This window comes from Lampetra fluviatilis, chromosome 12 (genome assembly GCF_964198595.1).
Source record: "Lampetra fluviatilis chromosome 12, kcLamFluv1.1, whole genome shotgun sequence".
In the NCBI taxonomy this organism is placed as follows: domain Eukaryota; kingdom Metazoa; phylum Chordata; class Hyperoartia; order Petromyzontiformes; family Petromyzontidae; genus Lampetra; species Lampetra fluviatilis.
Window position 1 is genome coordinate 1,456,365 of NC_136286.1, and position 14,734 is coordinate 1,471,098.

Genomic DNA, 14,734 nt, shown 5'->3' on the forward strand with positions numbered 1-14,734 from the left:
TCTGTGAAGAAGAGCTTGAAAGATCTTCGGATTCCTGATCCAGTCGAAATAAGCATTCTCATTCTATTTAAAGCGTTCATGACTGCAGGGATTCATATTCTTGGTTCTTTCGGTAAAGTCACTTAGAAGGGAAATAATAAAATAAAATAAATACAACTATCAAATTCTCACGACGTTTAGATTGCAACACAAGAAATCATCATAAGGTGTGAAAACCACAGCAAGAACATGATACAATTTTAAAATTAGAAAAAATAATACAATTTGAAAAACTGAAAATTTTCTTGCTGTGGTTTTCACACCTGATGATGATTGCTTGTATTGCAATCGAAACGTCGTGATAATTTTATTGTTTTATCTTTATTATTATATTATTTCCCTTCTACGTGACTTTACCGAAAGAACCAATAATAAAACATTCTCATTCTCTCGTGCACGTGGACGGCGCCGAGTTCCCGCGCTTTCCGCGTGAGGACACGCCCCCCCGCCTCACGGTCCCGCCCTCGACGCTCCCACGTGGTGGCGTCGCGGCCAATAGGAGCGCTCGGGGGCCGGCATGCAGCGCGCGCTGAGCGGAGCGGCGCGGATCGGAGCGCGCATGGCGGAGGAGGCGGCGAAGCGGAGCGCGGCGCGGGCCGCGGTGGAGCAACACGTGAGGGTGAGCGGCTCCTCACCCCCTCACACACTCACCTCACCCACTCGACTCGCGCGTCAGGCACTCACCTCACCCACTCAACTCACACGTCAACCAGTCGCCTCACCCGCCCTCACCCACGCTCACCCCTCACCCCCTCGACTCGCGCGTCAATCACTCACCCCACTCTCCCCCCAGCCACTCGCTCTCCCCTCACCCACTCAATGCAGGTCAATCACTAACTTCATGCACTCACCCCACTCACCCACTCAACTCACACGTCAACCAGTCACCTCACTCTCAACTCACCCACTCTCAACTCACCCGCTCTCATCTCACCCCCTCTCAACTCACCCACTCTCAACTCACCCACTCTCAACTCACCCACTCTCATCTCACCCCCTCTCAACTCACCCCCCCTCAACTCACCCCCCCTCAACTCACCCCCCCCTCAACTCACCCCCCCTCAACTCACCCACTCTCAACTCACCCACTCTCATCTCACCCTCTTTCATCTCACCCCCTCTCATCTCACCCACTCAACTCACCCCCCCCAACTCACCCCCTCTCAACCCACCCACTCTCATCTCACCCCCTCTCATCTCATCTCACCCCCTCTCAACTCACCCCCCCTCAACTCACCCCCTCTCAATTCACCCACTCTCATCTCACCCCCTCTCATCTCATCTCACCCCCTCTCATCTCATCTCACCCCATCTCATCTCACCCCCTCTCAACTCACCCCCCTCATCTCACCCCCTCTCAACTCACCACTCTCAACTCACCCCCTCTCTCACCACTCTCAACTCACCCCCCTCATCTCACCCCCTCTCAACTCACCACTCTCAACTCACCCCCTCTCTCACCACTCTCAACTCACACCTCAACCGCTCGCCTCACCACCTCGCTCACATCACCTGTACTACTATCCTCACTTCACTTTCCCCCTACTAGCCTCGTCCATTTACCTCCCACTCACCTCACTCCTCACCCTAACAGGGATCCCCTCCACCATCCCTATCACTGAGGGATTACTGGGTGGCGTTATCTTGGTGTGGTCTGGGACTGTGTTGTTGTTTTGCTGGCATGCCCAAGCTTGATAAAAATAATACATTTATTTTGTATTCATTTATATTTGGTGACTTGCTTAACCTTTTCGCTATTTTGCACTCCAATCGTTTTCTGCGTTGTTTATTGTAACTTGCTGACTTGCCCCATACACCTTCATAGCTTATCGGATTCCTCCAGTCTAAATAAAGATTCTGATTCCCTCGTGATTCCTGCACCCCCCCCTCAACTCCTCCGCTCTTGAGCCCGCCACACCACTGACCCTGATCTAACCCCCGACTCACCCTGACAGCCCCGTAGCCAGTGCTGTTCCACATATTGTATACCCCCGACGTAGCCGAACCTGGCTCCACATAGCCCAGGGGCCGGCAAACAACGTAACAAAAATATATATTTTTTCCGAATTCGGTACAGAAACTCAATATTTCAAGAGCCGCGATGCATGTGACGACATACATTATGTCACGGAGCAGTTTGGAAAGAGACACATGCGGCTTCAAAGCTGCAGGTTGCCGACCCCTGACATAGCCGATACATTACCTAACCTGAACCCCGAACCTGGCTCAACTGGGCCTTAACCTGAACCGACAGATTCGGCACTCAGTCCGCTGTGCGACACTGCCAGGTTCAGTCCAATGCCTGGGACTGTCTGACCCCGTGTCCCTCCTGTGCCCCCTCTCTGTCACTTGTCTCCCATTGTCCCCCCGTGTCTCCTCTCTGTGTGCCCGTGTCCCTCCTGTCCCCGTGTCTCCTGGCACCCTGCAGGGTGGACATGTGGTTGGAATTGGGAGCGGTTCCACCGTGGTGTTCGCCGTGGAGAGACTGTGTGAGGCAGCCTCGGCTCTACACCATCACCAGTGGCAACTGCACACCTTTTTTCGCTATTTAAAAAGTCTCATCCCCTGGTGATGCTTTCGGCGCCATGAGACCAAACGTGGGCTTGGGTCGCCCACAGAGTGGTGTCATGGTTCGTGTTTGAGAATGGGCCACAGAAGCTGATATCACAGCTACCTCCCGGGATCCCTTCAAGTGACCTCTGGTTCACACACAGTAGAGGGCAGCATTTGCCACAGACGAATGTTTATGAATTAGCACCCAAACTGATATTTTCTTTTTACTTTTACGTAGCTGGAATTTATCCTCATTAAGTAAAGAATTAATTTAAATGTGATGGTATTTGTATGCAGTCATTTGCTGACAGAGCTAAGACCATCAACTCACTGCATTTAACTGTAGTCACGTGTTGGCCAGGATCATGATTCGGCCAGCGTGCTGGAGGAGGCTGTCACATGGTTCTGTGGCTACGTGGCTGACGTCCACTCATATAACATTGACACACATATGCATAAAATTAGTTCGTTTTCCGGTGGAGCTGGTACTCTTAACTGTATAAAAGTTACGCGTAAAAGCATTCGCTAAATAAACACTGCATTAGGTAACCAGTCTCAGGAATGCCACCTCAGCTGTCAGACCTCCAAGCCACTGGGAAAACTGGCCACCACACAATTAACCATTGGTTATCGACGCGACTTGCTGTCGCGATCAAGGTGTTTTCAGGTCTTGCACATTCTGCTCATGTTATGGTGCTGTGAAACACTGGACTCGTCAGCTTCGGACCCATGAATGGGCAAGCTGTAATTGCTTGCTTTAAGGGCATTGTTTTTTCTGCAGCGGAAAAGGTGAAGAGTGAAAATTTGAAAATCATATGCGTCCCTACATCTTTCCAGGTACAGTACGTGGGCTTTAACAGGCATGGACACGGTAGCATTGGAGATGATGCTGTGCCAGTGGAAGAGCAGCCTGCCAGCTGGGTTCTGTTGCACAACGTTAGCTTTATGGTAGGGTTCCAAAACCAATAGAGGCAGTTCCACAAATTGGGTAACGTCGCGGTCAAATTCATGCTAATAATAGATATGTATGGTTATGATTTTGGAAGATGTGGCTTATTCATGGAGTACGTGAAATGACTGCATGAAACTGAATGTGCCAACGCCATCCCAGCGCGGATAGAAACAAGTCGGCTTGTACGAGTACTTACGGCACGGTTGTATGTTACAAACATTTCTTCATTTAATTGTTACAGCTATAATTGATTGACACTATGCCTGAGTAATAAGTCACTTCATGGTTATACAAATTATTACCCGCATATTAAAAATGTCTCAAATATACGTCCAATATCTTGGCACTTCCCATATAGTAGTCGCTAGGCCATCAATATGGGCTGTTTCGAATGTTCTTCCCAGGTGTCGACAGCGCCCTAGCCAGATATGTCCTATGCATACCAAGCAAAGTGAAACGTTAATGAGTGACTTGTACAATTATTTCACCTAGATGCTTTAGCCAATTGCCTAGGCTCACCAAGGCAAGATATACATTACATGTTCATTCCAATATGTTAGAGCAGTGTAATATCAATGAAAATCCTCCGCTCTGGTAACCATCTAGGCACTGGGAAATGTGTGCCGTGGTGGGCAAGATTCAGTCGGCGTGTTTCCGTTTCCGCAGGCACGACAGCTCATCCTGGAGCATGGCCTCACGCTCAGCGACCTCGACAGACACCCTGAGGTGAGTGGCTGGCATGGGGAGAATATGTTTGAATACGATTGGATAGTGGCAAAGACGAACGTGATGATGGTAGTGGGATGGCAGCAAGGAGTTTGGTCCAGCTCCAGCTCGGGGAATATCACAAGAGCGTTTGGTGAGAGCTTGTGTTGACAGGGAGTGCTGAAAGCTTGTGGTGAGAGGATGTGCTGAGAGCTTGTGCTGGGAGGGAGTGCTGGGAGGGAGTGCTGGGAGGGAGTGCTGGGAGGGAGTGCTGGGAGGGAGTGCTGGGAGGGAGTGCTGGGAGGGAGTGCTGGGAGGGAGTGCTGGGAGGGAGTGCTGGGAGGGAGTGCTGGGAGGGAGTGCTGGGAGGGAGTGCTGGGAGGGAGTGCTGGGAGGGAGTGCTGGGAGGGAGTGCTGGGAGGGAGTGCTGGGAGGGAGTGCTGGGAGGGAGTGCTGGGAGGGAGTGCTGGGAGGGAGTGCTGGGAGGGAGTGCTGGGAGGGAGTGCTGGGAGGGAGTGCTGGGAGGGAGTGCTGGGAGGGAGTGCTGGGACCTTGTCCTGGGAGCTTGTGCTGCCCTCCGTTGAGGTCTGACCTTCGAACCCAGATCAGGCACTGATGGATGGGTTGTGGCACGGCCTGTATTGATGCTGCCAAATCTGCTTGTGTTAGTTTATTTTTCGCTTGGCTTGTGTGTACCTTTTTATACGGATGCCTTGTAGAGTGTCTTGAGCAGCTCTTGTATTTAGATGCATTACACATTTGATCTATGGTATCCATGGAGCCAAAATAATCGGCAGTTGTAATGAGTGTTCAATTAGCAAAGGATTGTCTTGAGCATATTACCACTCGTAGACTTGGCAGCTGAGTTCTATATCTTGCAGTGCTGGGATTTAGTATGGAGGCATTACTAATTTGGTCAGCTGGCTTAGCGATTGAGCGAGCGACTCGCTGAGTATGAGGCCAATGTCCCATCATCATCCTTCCTGGTTCGATAGGCAACGAATCCCACTTTTTGCGGACGTCAACAGCGGATGTCCTGTGGATAGTCTCACCCATGCGATAGGAATGGGTAATTTCTACCACTGGCTCAGGGCTGTAAAGAGGAGATGAGCAAAACTTCACTTCTCATGTGAGCAGGAAATATTTAGTAGCGCTCGAGTGAAAATTCAGTATTTACCAGCAGCCATTGCTGTTATTGTGTCGCCTGCAGCTGGACGTGGCCATTGACGGTGCAGACGAAGTGGACTCCAAGCTGACCTGCATCAAGGGAGGAGGGTAATGAGCACCGCACGGCACCGCTCGCCATGGCGGGGCGTGGGAGCGGCTTGTATATGCGGCTCGCTGCCTCGGCCGTGTGTGCTAATTGCTCCTCATCCCACGCTCCAGGGGCTGCCTCACGCAGGAGAAGATCGTCGCGAGCTGTGCCAAGCGTTTTATCGTTGTTGCCGACTACAGGTAAGCAAACAAGGGGGGTTTCATGTCTCGCTGAATGTTTTCCAGGTTTATGCTGAGATTGGAATGGTGATGTGATTTGCAGCCACAGCCATAACAAGAGGTAGACTGGATGGGGTGCATTCTGGGTGCGGAAATATTTACCGGGTCGCTGACCCGTTCAGAGCTGGCTGAAATGAAGCGTGGAAGTAAACGTGATGTCCTTTGAATGTCGGGGTTTTCCGTTCTCAGGACACAGTCAGGGTGTCATGGTCGTTTTGACGCTCGCCTGCTTTGCGACAGCCGAGTGATCTGACGGGAGGAAGTAATTTACAGTGGCCCCCAACGGCATTGGTGAAAGTCAGCGCTGTACTCTGCAAATCCTCATCAGATTTGATGCCTCTTTCTCTTCGAACAAAATCTCATCTGTTTTACATTTATAATGTATTCCATTCGACTCTTCAATGAGTTTGAATTTTTTTTCTTGGTGCTTGGACAATGGATTTCATTTTCAAATAACCATATGAAGTACATTTTCCCATGTTTTATTTTTATTTTAAAAACATTTCTTGTAACCATAAAAAAATTCTGCCCCACGACTGCGATGATGTATACTTTGTAACATATTTTCATGCTGTGTATTTTAAACTCAAAGCCTTTCTTTGCAAACGAGCCTCTTCTTAACTGGGCACCTCACCTCGTTATGAAGCTTTTTGATTGGAAGCGATGACCTCCAGCACCGTTCGCCATTGACTTTTGTGCAGGAAGCGATCGTCCGAGCTGGGCCAGCAGTGGAAGAAGGGCGTCCCCATCGAGGTGGTGCCCATGGCGTACGTTCCGGTCGGGCGCACCATTGCCGCCCGCTTTGGGGGCACCGCCGACCTGCGCATGGCTGTCAGCAAGGCTGTGAGCGCCCATTATTCACCGCTTATTGTAATTTTTGCTTTGTTCCATATTCATTATTTCTCAGCCCATGGTAACAGTTGGTCTGTCCGAATGATGGATGTTCTGCGGTGGAGAGCGCCGTGTTGCTCTGCTTTTTCTAGCCGCTATGCATATTCACGCTTTTTTTTTTGCCCCTCCACTATTATAACTCAACCAGACTCGCTTCTGAAATGGCCGTGGCATATTTTAGCGGTCGTAACGTCCTGCAATGTTCTAGGGTCCGGTGGTCACGGACAACGGGAACTTCATCCTCGACTGGAAGTTCGACCGTAAGCACGACTGGCAGGTGGTCAACACGCAGATAACGCTCATCCCAGGTATGAGACAAAACGGTCAAACAAACTTCAGTCAAACATTCCTCACGCAAAAAAATTGGTTAACATTTGAACCCATGGACAGATGCCCATTCTTGTTATTTGTACAGATACAGCCCCATGCTGTGCGAGGTAAATGATCATTCTTCACCACTCTGGTCAGTGTGGGTTGGTTATATCAGAGAGTATAGATGTGGCAGTGGTACAACAAGGAATTGTGCTGCTGCCACCATAGCCACTTCGGGCTGCTATTTATTTAATATGTGAAAAGTTCGTTGAGAAGAAGTCCTCTCCCCAGGCTTGACTAGGGTTGCTGCACACGGCTGTGCTTACCGTGTGTGTGTGTGTTTGAGTGCGGGGAGAGAAAGTGTAGCGATTGGCACGCTGCGCTACAAACTCAGCGACCAGAGTTTGATTCCCGTTCGCGACCAACACCAGTGATGATTATCTGAACTGGTTCTCGACCTCCCCTAGGTTTACTCAGCCTCAAATGAGTACCTGTTGCACTGTGTAAACCTTGCCATTTGAGACACAAAGGTGGCCGGGTGTGGTGCTGACCACCCACCCCATCGTGTGCCGTACTGGCCTTAATAGTTGCTCGCTAACAGCAATTGCCCCAAAAGTATGTTAAGGCTATACGGGGTATTTTTGTGCGTGTTTGTGCGGCAGGGGTCGTGGAGACGGGCTTGTTTATTGGCATGGCGGAGAAGGCCTACTTTGGGATGCAGGATGGCAGCGTGGCCACCCAGGAGCCAGGCGATCAGAAGAACTAGTTGGTGGTGGAGAGGCCGGAGGTGACGTGCCAGAGCCCTCCCAGTACCCTCGCTCCTCGCGAGCTTCCAGCAGATTCCCTTTTCTGTACACTCACATGATCGAACGTTCATCTTGCAGCTTGCCAAATTTAAGTTTACATTTGTACGGTGCCTTCGTTTGCCATGTTGAATTGCTGGTTTCATACTGTGCACTATATTTTTGGGAATGCCAAATATCACAGCAAAATCCATTGAATGTTTCAGTCTTTTTATTTCCCCTTGACTCTGAATTTCATACACAGCATTTGTAAAATATACGAAGAGACAATGAAAAATATATCAACCAAATCTTTGCAATCGTTGAACAGATAAAACAAATTTTGTGCATATCCACTGCTGTCGACATATTTCGACTCGGTGGTTGAGAAAAGGGTAGATAAATATTGGATGCATTTTTTATATTTTATAACCTTTGTAGCTGCGGTTGTGATTTTTCCAGGAGAGATAAAAAAACAGGCGTAAGTAACTGGTATTGAAATCGGAGTCTGGCATAATTTGAATCACTGCAGAGTGCCTACAACAGTTTAGAAGACTTAGTCCGTATTATCAGTAGCACTGCCAGGGTCTGTCTTCTCATCTGTTTTTCTAAAAGTTTTACGACGTGTGACATCTTACCAGTGTTTGCAATGCTTCTTGGAAAGTTTGTGTCCGGTTCATTTGTGTGAATTACACTACCATAGAAACGATGATTTGAAATCAACTCTTGACCAACAGCAATGTATGTATGTATGTTGGACTTCTTATGCATCGCACGTAGCCAACTGTGCTAATTGGATGTGTGAAACGTCTTTGAAGTTGCAGTCAATAAAAATACATTTTCTTGATTAATTACAATTTGGTGTTTCGCGTGATCTTTGTTGTTTCCCTGAGTTCGGCGCATTTTCAAGATACAAAACTCTTGGGACAGAATCGTAGAGAAGAATCTGGGCCTCATGAAGGCTTGACTTAAGACGTATGACAAAGAACTGTGTTCAATGACAATCCACGAGGATGTAAATGTTTTCAAACGAGGGTATTTTATTTTACAGATATTTACCTTTTCACAGCAATGTTGAGAGTTCAATATTTTCCCATAAAATTATAAAACAAAACATGAAAAAGGACTGCAGCAAACACCCGAGCAAGGAGACGAAATGAGCGTTAACGTTGTTGCCACATTACTGTACCTCCCAATAGCTGCAAGAGCCTCCTTTGCCAGGCCGGCATGCAGTGTGATTACACATTCCACTCTGGGGTATTCGTGTGGCATTGCGGAAGTGCGAGTCTGAAGTTGCACAGACAAATAAACGAATGTGCAAGTGTATAAATAACTTGATGTGCACAACGCTCGTTTATGAAAAGCACTCGAGACGGTGCTCGATGCGATGAATAAAAGATGCGCCCACGTGGCCACTCTGATGTTCTTTGGTATCGGGCGTGTCTTCACAGTGGGTAAACAGATTTGTTATTTCAGCCTAAAAACGTATTGGCGGGTTGGGTGAAAAAGTTTCTTGGTGTCGGGTTTTTGTCAAAGGGAAAATGTTTCCTGTGAGAACCCGTCGGCGATTGTCGTGCTGCCCCCTGTAACGATAGCGGCGCATGTAATGATTCTATTCGACTCGGATTTCACCTGTTCCCAAGTGTACCGTTTCTGTTTTGCGTGTGTCACAAAGGACGAATCTGCGACAAATTCAAGTCGGCTCCATATGCGATGATGATGGCAACGTACCTGAGAAGACCTAAGAGCGGCTTTGTTGGCGTCTCAATACCCCATTTACAAATATCGACCCATAAATACAAATAAATAAATAATTGCCTTTCTTACGCCAAATATCAACTCAATTCACAACAATAAACTAAATGAACAAAAAAAACCTGTAACAGCCATTTAGACTTGTTTTCCTTCTGTCAAAAAGTACAACAGGTAAAAGGTTGAACATGTACGGTCTGGCCAATCCACTGCTGGATGAGGGACTCGCCATGCCACATTCATCGTGAGGGTTATTGACCTTATATCACCACGCTGGTCAGTGTGGGTTTGGAAGTGGGGGGAGCAGAGTTGAGTACAACGGATTTTGCTACACTGCCCTCTGCTGACAAAGCCTACACCACCCGTTGTATGCATGGTGGTCGCCCATCCGAGCACTGTCCAGGCTCCAAAATCCTGCTTAGATTCCAAGCTCTGATGAAATCGGGCGCGATCCGGGGTTGATTTGGTCACACGTAGGCCGTCGGAGATCGAGTGAAATAAAGCCAAAGGATTCAACATCGAGCTGCTGGGGAGCGCACGGGATTTCTGGAAGCCTCGTCAGCAGCGTGTGATGTCCACCTGGGGTCACGACCTCAGGATGCACCACCCGGCTGTGGAGGGGGGCGAGCGTGTGGTGCTTCTCACAGCTGCGTCCGATGTCCCTCGGCGACGTGCTCGCCACACTCCGCTCCCATCGCCTCCCCCAGCCCGCTCTCCCCCAGCTCCCTCAGCCTCTGGATCAGGTACCTCTGCCGGAGCAACGGACACAAGGCAACAGTGGACACTTTTAACGACTTGGGACAACAACTGTTGGGTTTCAAGAGGTGGCTAGGTGGGTCGAGGGGCCAGAGACATTGAGATGGCATCGCTGAATATCCTGGCTGGAATCGGAGGTTTGCTGTAATTATACCAGGCTCTCAAGTCCAGTGAGTTGACGATTTAGAGCCGAGACTATTTAAACTAAACAATTTAAACCTTATTTTACCAGGTCAGGCCCAATGGACTATATTGATCTTTTTCAGAAGCGACCTGGCCACATGATAGCTCAACAAAGTGGCTTATGTGAAAATTTATAAAAGCCAATACTCTAAACGTAGTCTCACAGGAGACTACTCATGTGCAGTCTCTTATTACGGCAGAAGAAAGCCATAATCAAATCAGATTTTTCACTCAATCTTAAAACAATTACATTTTGAATGAGCACTCAAATTGCGACTGCGTCTTATGACGCTATCTCGAAACAGTGGGGATATTCTCTAGAGGCAGTCGGTCACGGGCAGAGGTAAGGGTGCAAGATCCTGAGCCTGCACTTGAACAGGGAGAGGAAAAAATTAACCCGTAAAAACAAAGTTTTTCACTATAAATCCTTTATATGCGTGGCATCGGTTTTATTTTATTATTCATTTCTGTTTTTCTTGAGTAAGAGTTTCATTTTTATCACATTGGTATTTTAAATTAAATATGAATTTTTTTTTTTCCTAAAAAGTGGAAAATTTTGGAAGAAAATTTCACGAAAATAAATTGTCACGCACAATGAGTCTGTGTACAAAATGTCAGCTCGATTGGATCACGGGAAGTGGGTTAAAAAACGACCGAAAGATTTGCACGGTCGTAAGCGCGCAAGCAAGCAAGCAAGTGAACTTAATATAAAGGATTTAAAAACTGGCAGCGATGACATCTCGGATTTTTGTCGTTCGCGCCAAGCAGAACACACGTCACGACCCGGGAGAGCACCCAACAAGAGCATCACCGGGGCAACCCCCGCGGTTCCGTGCTCCGGGAGGGGCAACCGTGGAAACAAATCGCAGTCCCGTCGCTCACCTCCACGTTGCGGTAGTGCGTGGGACTCCGGCAGTGGCCCTCCCGCGCCGAGCTCTCGCACACGTAGAACAGGCGGCACAGGAGGCAGTAGAACCCCGTGCGCGGCACCACGAAGTTCACGCCTGCAGGAGGAAGGGCAGCGTGAAGGGCGCTGGCCCGGCGTGCCGTGCGACAGCGGCCGGTGGCGGCCCACGCGAAGCTTCACTGCGCGGAACGTCTCGCAGAGCGGTGCTGATGGTTACAGCGGCTCCAAGGCCAATCCCCAATCAACTTTAAGATCGCACTGCTCACCATCTTTAAGATCCTCTGTGGACTTGCCCCTGTCTGCCTCTGCCCTCACTCTACTCCACTCCACGCACTCTCCAACATTTCCCATCTCTTCTCTCTCTTCTCTACTCCACGCACTCTCCACTTCAGCAACCCGTGTGAACCAGTTCAATTGCAGGGATGTCACATGTAGTTTTGTTGCATCCACTTCCGCATGTCCTTCACTAACACAGAGGCTTGCGCAACGCCGACCGCGCATTTGGGGTAACATTTGGGGGAGGGGGAAATAAAGCGACGAAGAGCCAACTTCAAACGCGGCGCTACACGCGTTTGTTAGAAAGTTTCGGGGCCGTGACGGGGGGGCGGAAGCCCGTGCCGCGTTTTGAAGGTGGCGCGGCCCCGCCAACCTGCGCCGGTCCAGCGGGACCCGCCGCGCTAAACAACGTCGGGGTCGCACGCTCATAACGCCGCATTCGACCAAGGTTTCGGATGCACGAACGGAAGAGCGGAAGGCATTGCCGGGAGACGTCGTCTCAACAGAGCAGCCTCTCAATTAGCCCCGGCCGCGTGCCGCGCGATCTCCGCGTGCCCGCCGGTAGTGCGCACTCAGGGCAGGCATTCCCTCCCCCCGGCCGACCCCTTTAGTCGTTGACCCCTCGTGCCCCCGCGAGCCCTGGGGCCCTTTTAGCGGCACCATGCATCAAAGGCGCCCGGGCCGAGAGGCCCCCCACCGTGACCCAATGCGCTCGCCTCTCGGGACCCGGCTGGCGCGCACCCACCCACCCCCGACCCGTGAGCGAGACCGCTCCCGACGGCAGGGAGCGAGCGTGCGGTCGCGCGGTCGGCCTGAGCGGATTGCGGCCGCGTGCGCTCTCGCTGTTGCGCCGTGGCACGGAGCTGTCGGGTCGTGGCACGCGTTGTTGCTGGGAGCTTCTCCAGGAACTGAATTCAATATTCAGCTCTTGAAGATTCTTCCAGCATGTGCAGCTATGGGTGTATCCACCCCCCCACCCCGACAGTGCCATCCCCCCTTTGTGACCCCCATTTCACTTTGTCCTGCAGTCGCCATTGCCAACAAAACATTACTCACAATCTTTAAAGCTCACGATCAATTTTTACTATTTGCAGTATGCGTGCGTGTGTGCGTACGTGTGTGTCGTGGTTAGCGCAGCGCACTACAAACCCAGAGACCAGAATTCACTTGCCGTTCACAGCGAACATCATGGCAAGTATCTGAATCGGTTCTCGGCCTCCCCTCAGTCGACTTGGCTATAAAAGAGTACGCAGTGCAATGTGTAAATATCTCAGCACTGCGCAGACAAAGATGACCAAATATGGTTCTGGCTACACCACCCATTCGTCTGCCACATTAGCGTAAATAGGTGCTCACTAACAGCACTCCCCAATAGTCTAAGCATGCTATACGTGTGTGTGTGTCGCTACAAAGCAATCGGAGTGTGATTCCTGGCCAGTCAACATCGGTGGGGCAAGTGGTATCTGCCCCTGTCCCAGGGACATCGACTAGGTCGACTCAGCCTCAAGTGAGAATGTGGTGCAGTGGTGGACTTGCCGATAGGAGGACTGAGCGATTCCTCGCCAGCTGCCGACACGGAGACGCACGCAGGGGACTCCGTGCATCTTTTCAGGTCGCTGAGGATTTCTGCGGAGGAGCGAGAGGCACGGACGATGTTGACTAAACTGTTGTTTTTATTAGGTAAGGCCCACTGAGCTACATAACTCTTTTTCAGAAGCGACCTGGCCACTAACGATTGCTCAACGAAGTGGCTTACTATGTGCAAATGTATAGCAGTAGCCAAATACTGTAATCTAAACGCTTGTTGTTTCTACATGTGGAGGGAAAAACCGGAGGACCAGGAGAAATATCCACGCGACCACAGGGAGAGAGACACGCAAACTCCAAATATACAGGCGTCGGGGTCGGGATGGAACCCCCGACCTCATGTACACCAGGCGAGGTAGTTAACATCTCGCCGCCGTGGTGCCCCTTGACACCAACTCGTGCGTGACGCACGACATGGTTGCACGGCTCACCCACGTTGAGGCCTCGGGCTCCAGTGCCATCGTTAGTGGTCGTGGCGGGCCCAATGGGGGCCCAAGCAGAATCAATTTTTGGGGTTCCCCCTTTCAATACCTAAGAGCCTAGCGAGATGACAGAAGACGTACGGACGAGAGAAAGAGACGTCGCGTGGGATGAGAGAAAAGGAATGAGGACAATGTCGAGGGATGAGAGATACTTCCCCTTGTTAAGGTTATTAGGGTTTGAATTTGTTGATATTTGGTTCAACCATATTTTTTTCATGAATCTGGGGCCCCTTCAGCTGCGTGGGGCCCTAAGCGTGAACTTGGTTGGCGTTTGTATGCCTAGCGCCACCGCTGGTCACCATCAACATCATCATCATCGTCGTGTTGAGTAGATTCATGGGTCTTTTGGATGCGTTGTGTTTAGAATTCACCGACTCGACATGATTTGCCAGATAATAAAAACATACAGGCATTTCTAGGGGCCTTGTAAGCCTGTCACAAAAATCACACCTAAGATTGTTATTTAAAACGGCAGAGGGGGGAGCGGCGGAACTGCGGTTAGCGCACTGCGCCACAAACCTGGCAAACCGAGTTAACGTTCCAGGCCACGGCAAGTGACATCCGAATCGGCGCTTCAACAACCCGCCGCACTCACCAGCTTGGGTGACGTACGGTCCAGCAACCCCGATGGGAGGTAATAATCCAGAAGTGGATTGACAAGGAGGCTGTTAACGTTGACGTTGCTACGAACGGGAAGCAATTCAAGGGCAGCTGGTGTATGGAACCCGGTCGAACGCGACCAGCAGGGGGCAGCATCGAGCCGCGGATGAGAGAGATAAAATAATCGTTAAAAACGTGCCTTTCGTAGCCAGCACCACGGGGTTCCCACATTTGTCTTTGGGTTAGGTCACACGTGGCGGGGGCTTTATGCCAGTGTCTTGTCATTAACCCTCCACCACCTGACCAGATTTAAAACGTCGCACGTTGGTGTTGAACTCGGTGGGGGGAAGTCCGAAGCCGCCGGTGAGCAGCTGCAGCTCTATCGGAGTTTGATCAAAGCATCGTCACGGTACGAACAACAACAACAATGATAATGTCTGTGTTTAACCGGACAATCTCGTCG

At 50.2% G+C, this 14,734-nt stretch overlaps 1 protein-coding gene across 1 annotated transcript; it reads left to right on the forward strand.

Moving 5' to 3' along the window:
* The first annotated feature begins 464 nt into the window (after positions 1 to 464).
* RPIA (ribose 5-phosphate isomerase A) lies at positions 465 to 8,585 on the forward strand. Its single transcript, XM_078861305.1, has 9 exons — positions 465 to 658; positions 2,468 to 2,528; positions 3,374 to 3,429; positions 4,211 to 4,270; positions 5,460 to 5,524; positions 5,636 to 5,704; positions 6,445 to 6,586; positions 6,843 to 6,942; positions 7,609 to 8,585. Exons 1-9 carry the CDS (start codon positions 557 to 559, stop codon positions 7,710 to 7,712), a joined length of 759 nt encoding a protein of 252 aa, XP_078717431.1. The 5' UTR covers positions 465 to 556; the 3' UTR covers positions 7,713 to 8,585.
* The last annotated feature ends 6,149 nt before the right edge of the window (positions 8,586 to 14,734 follow it).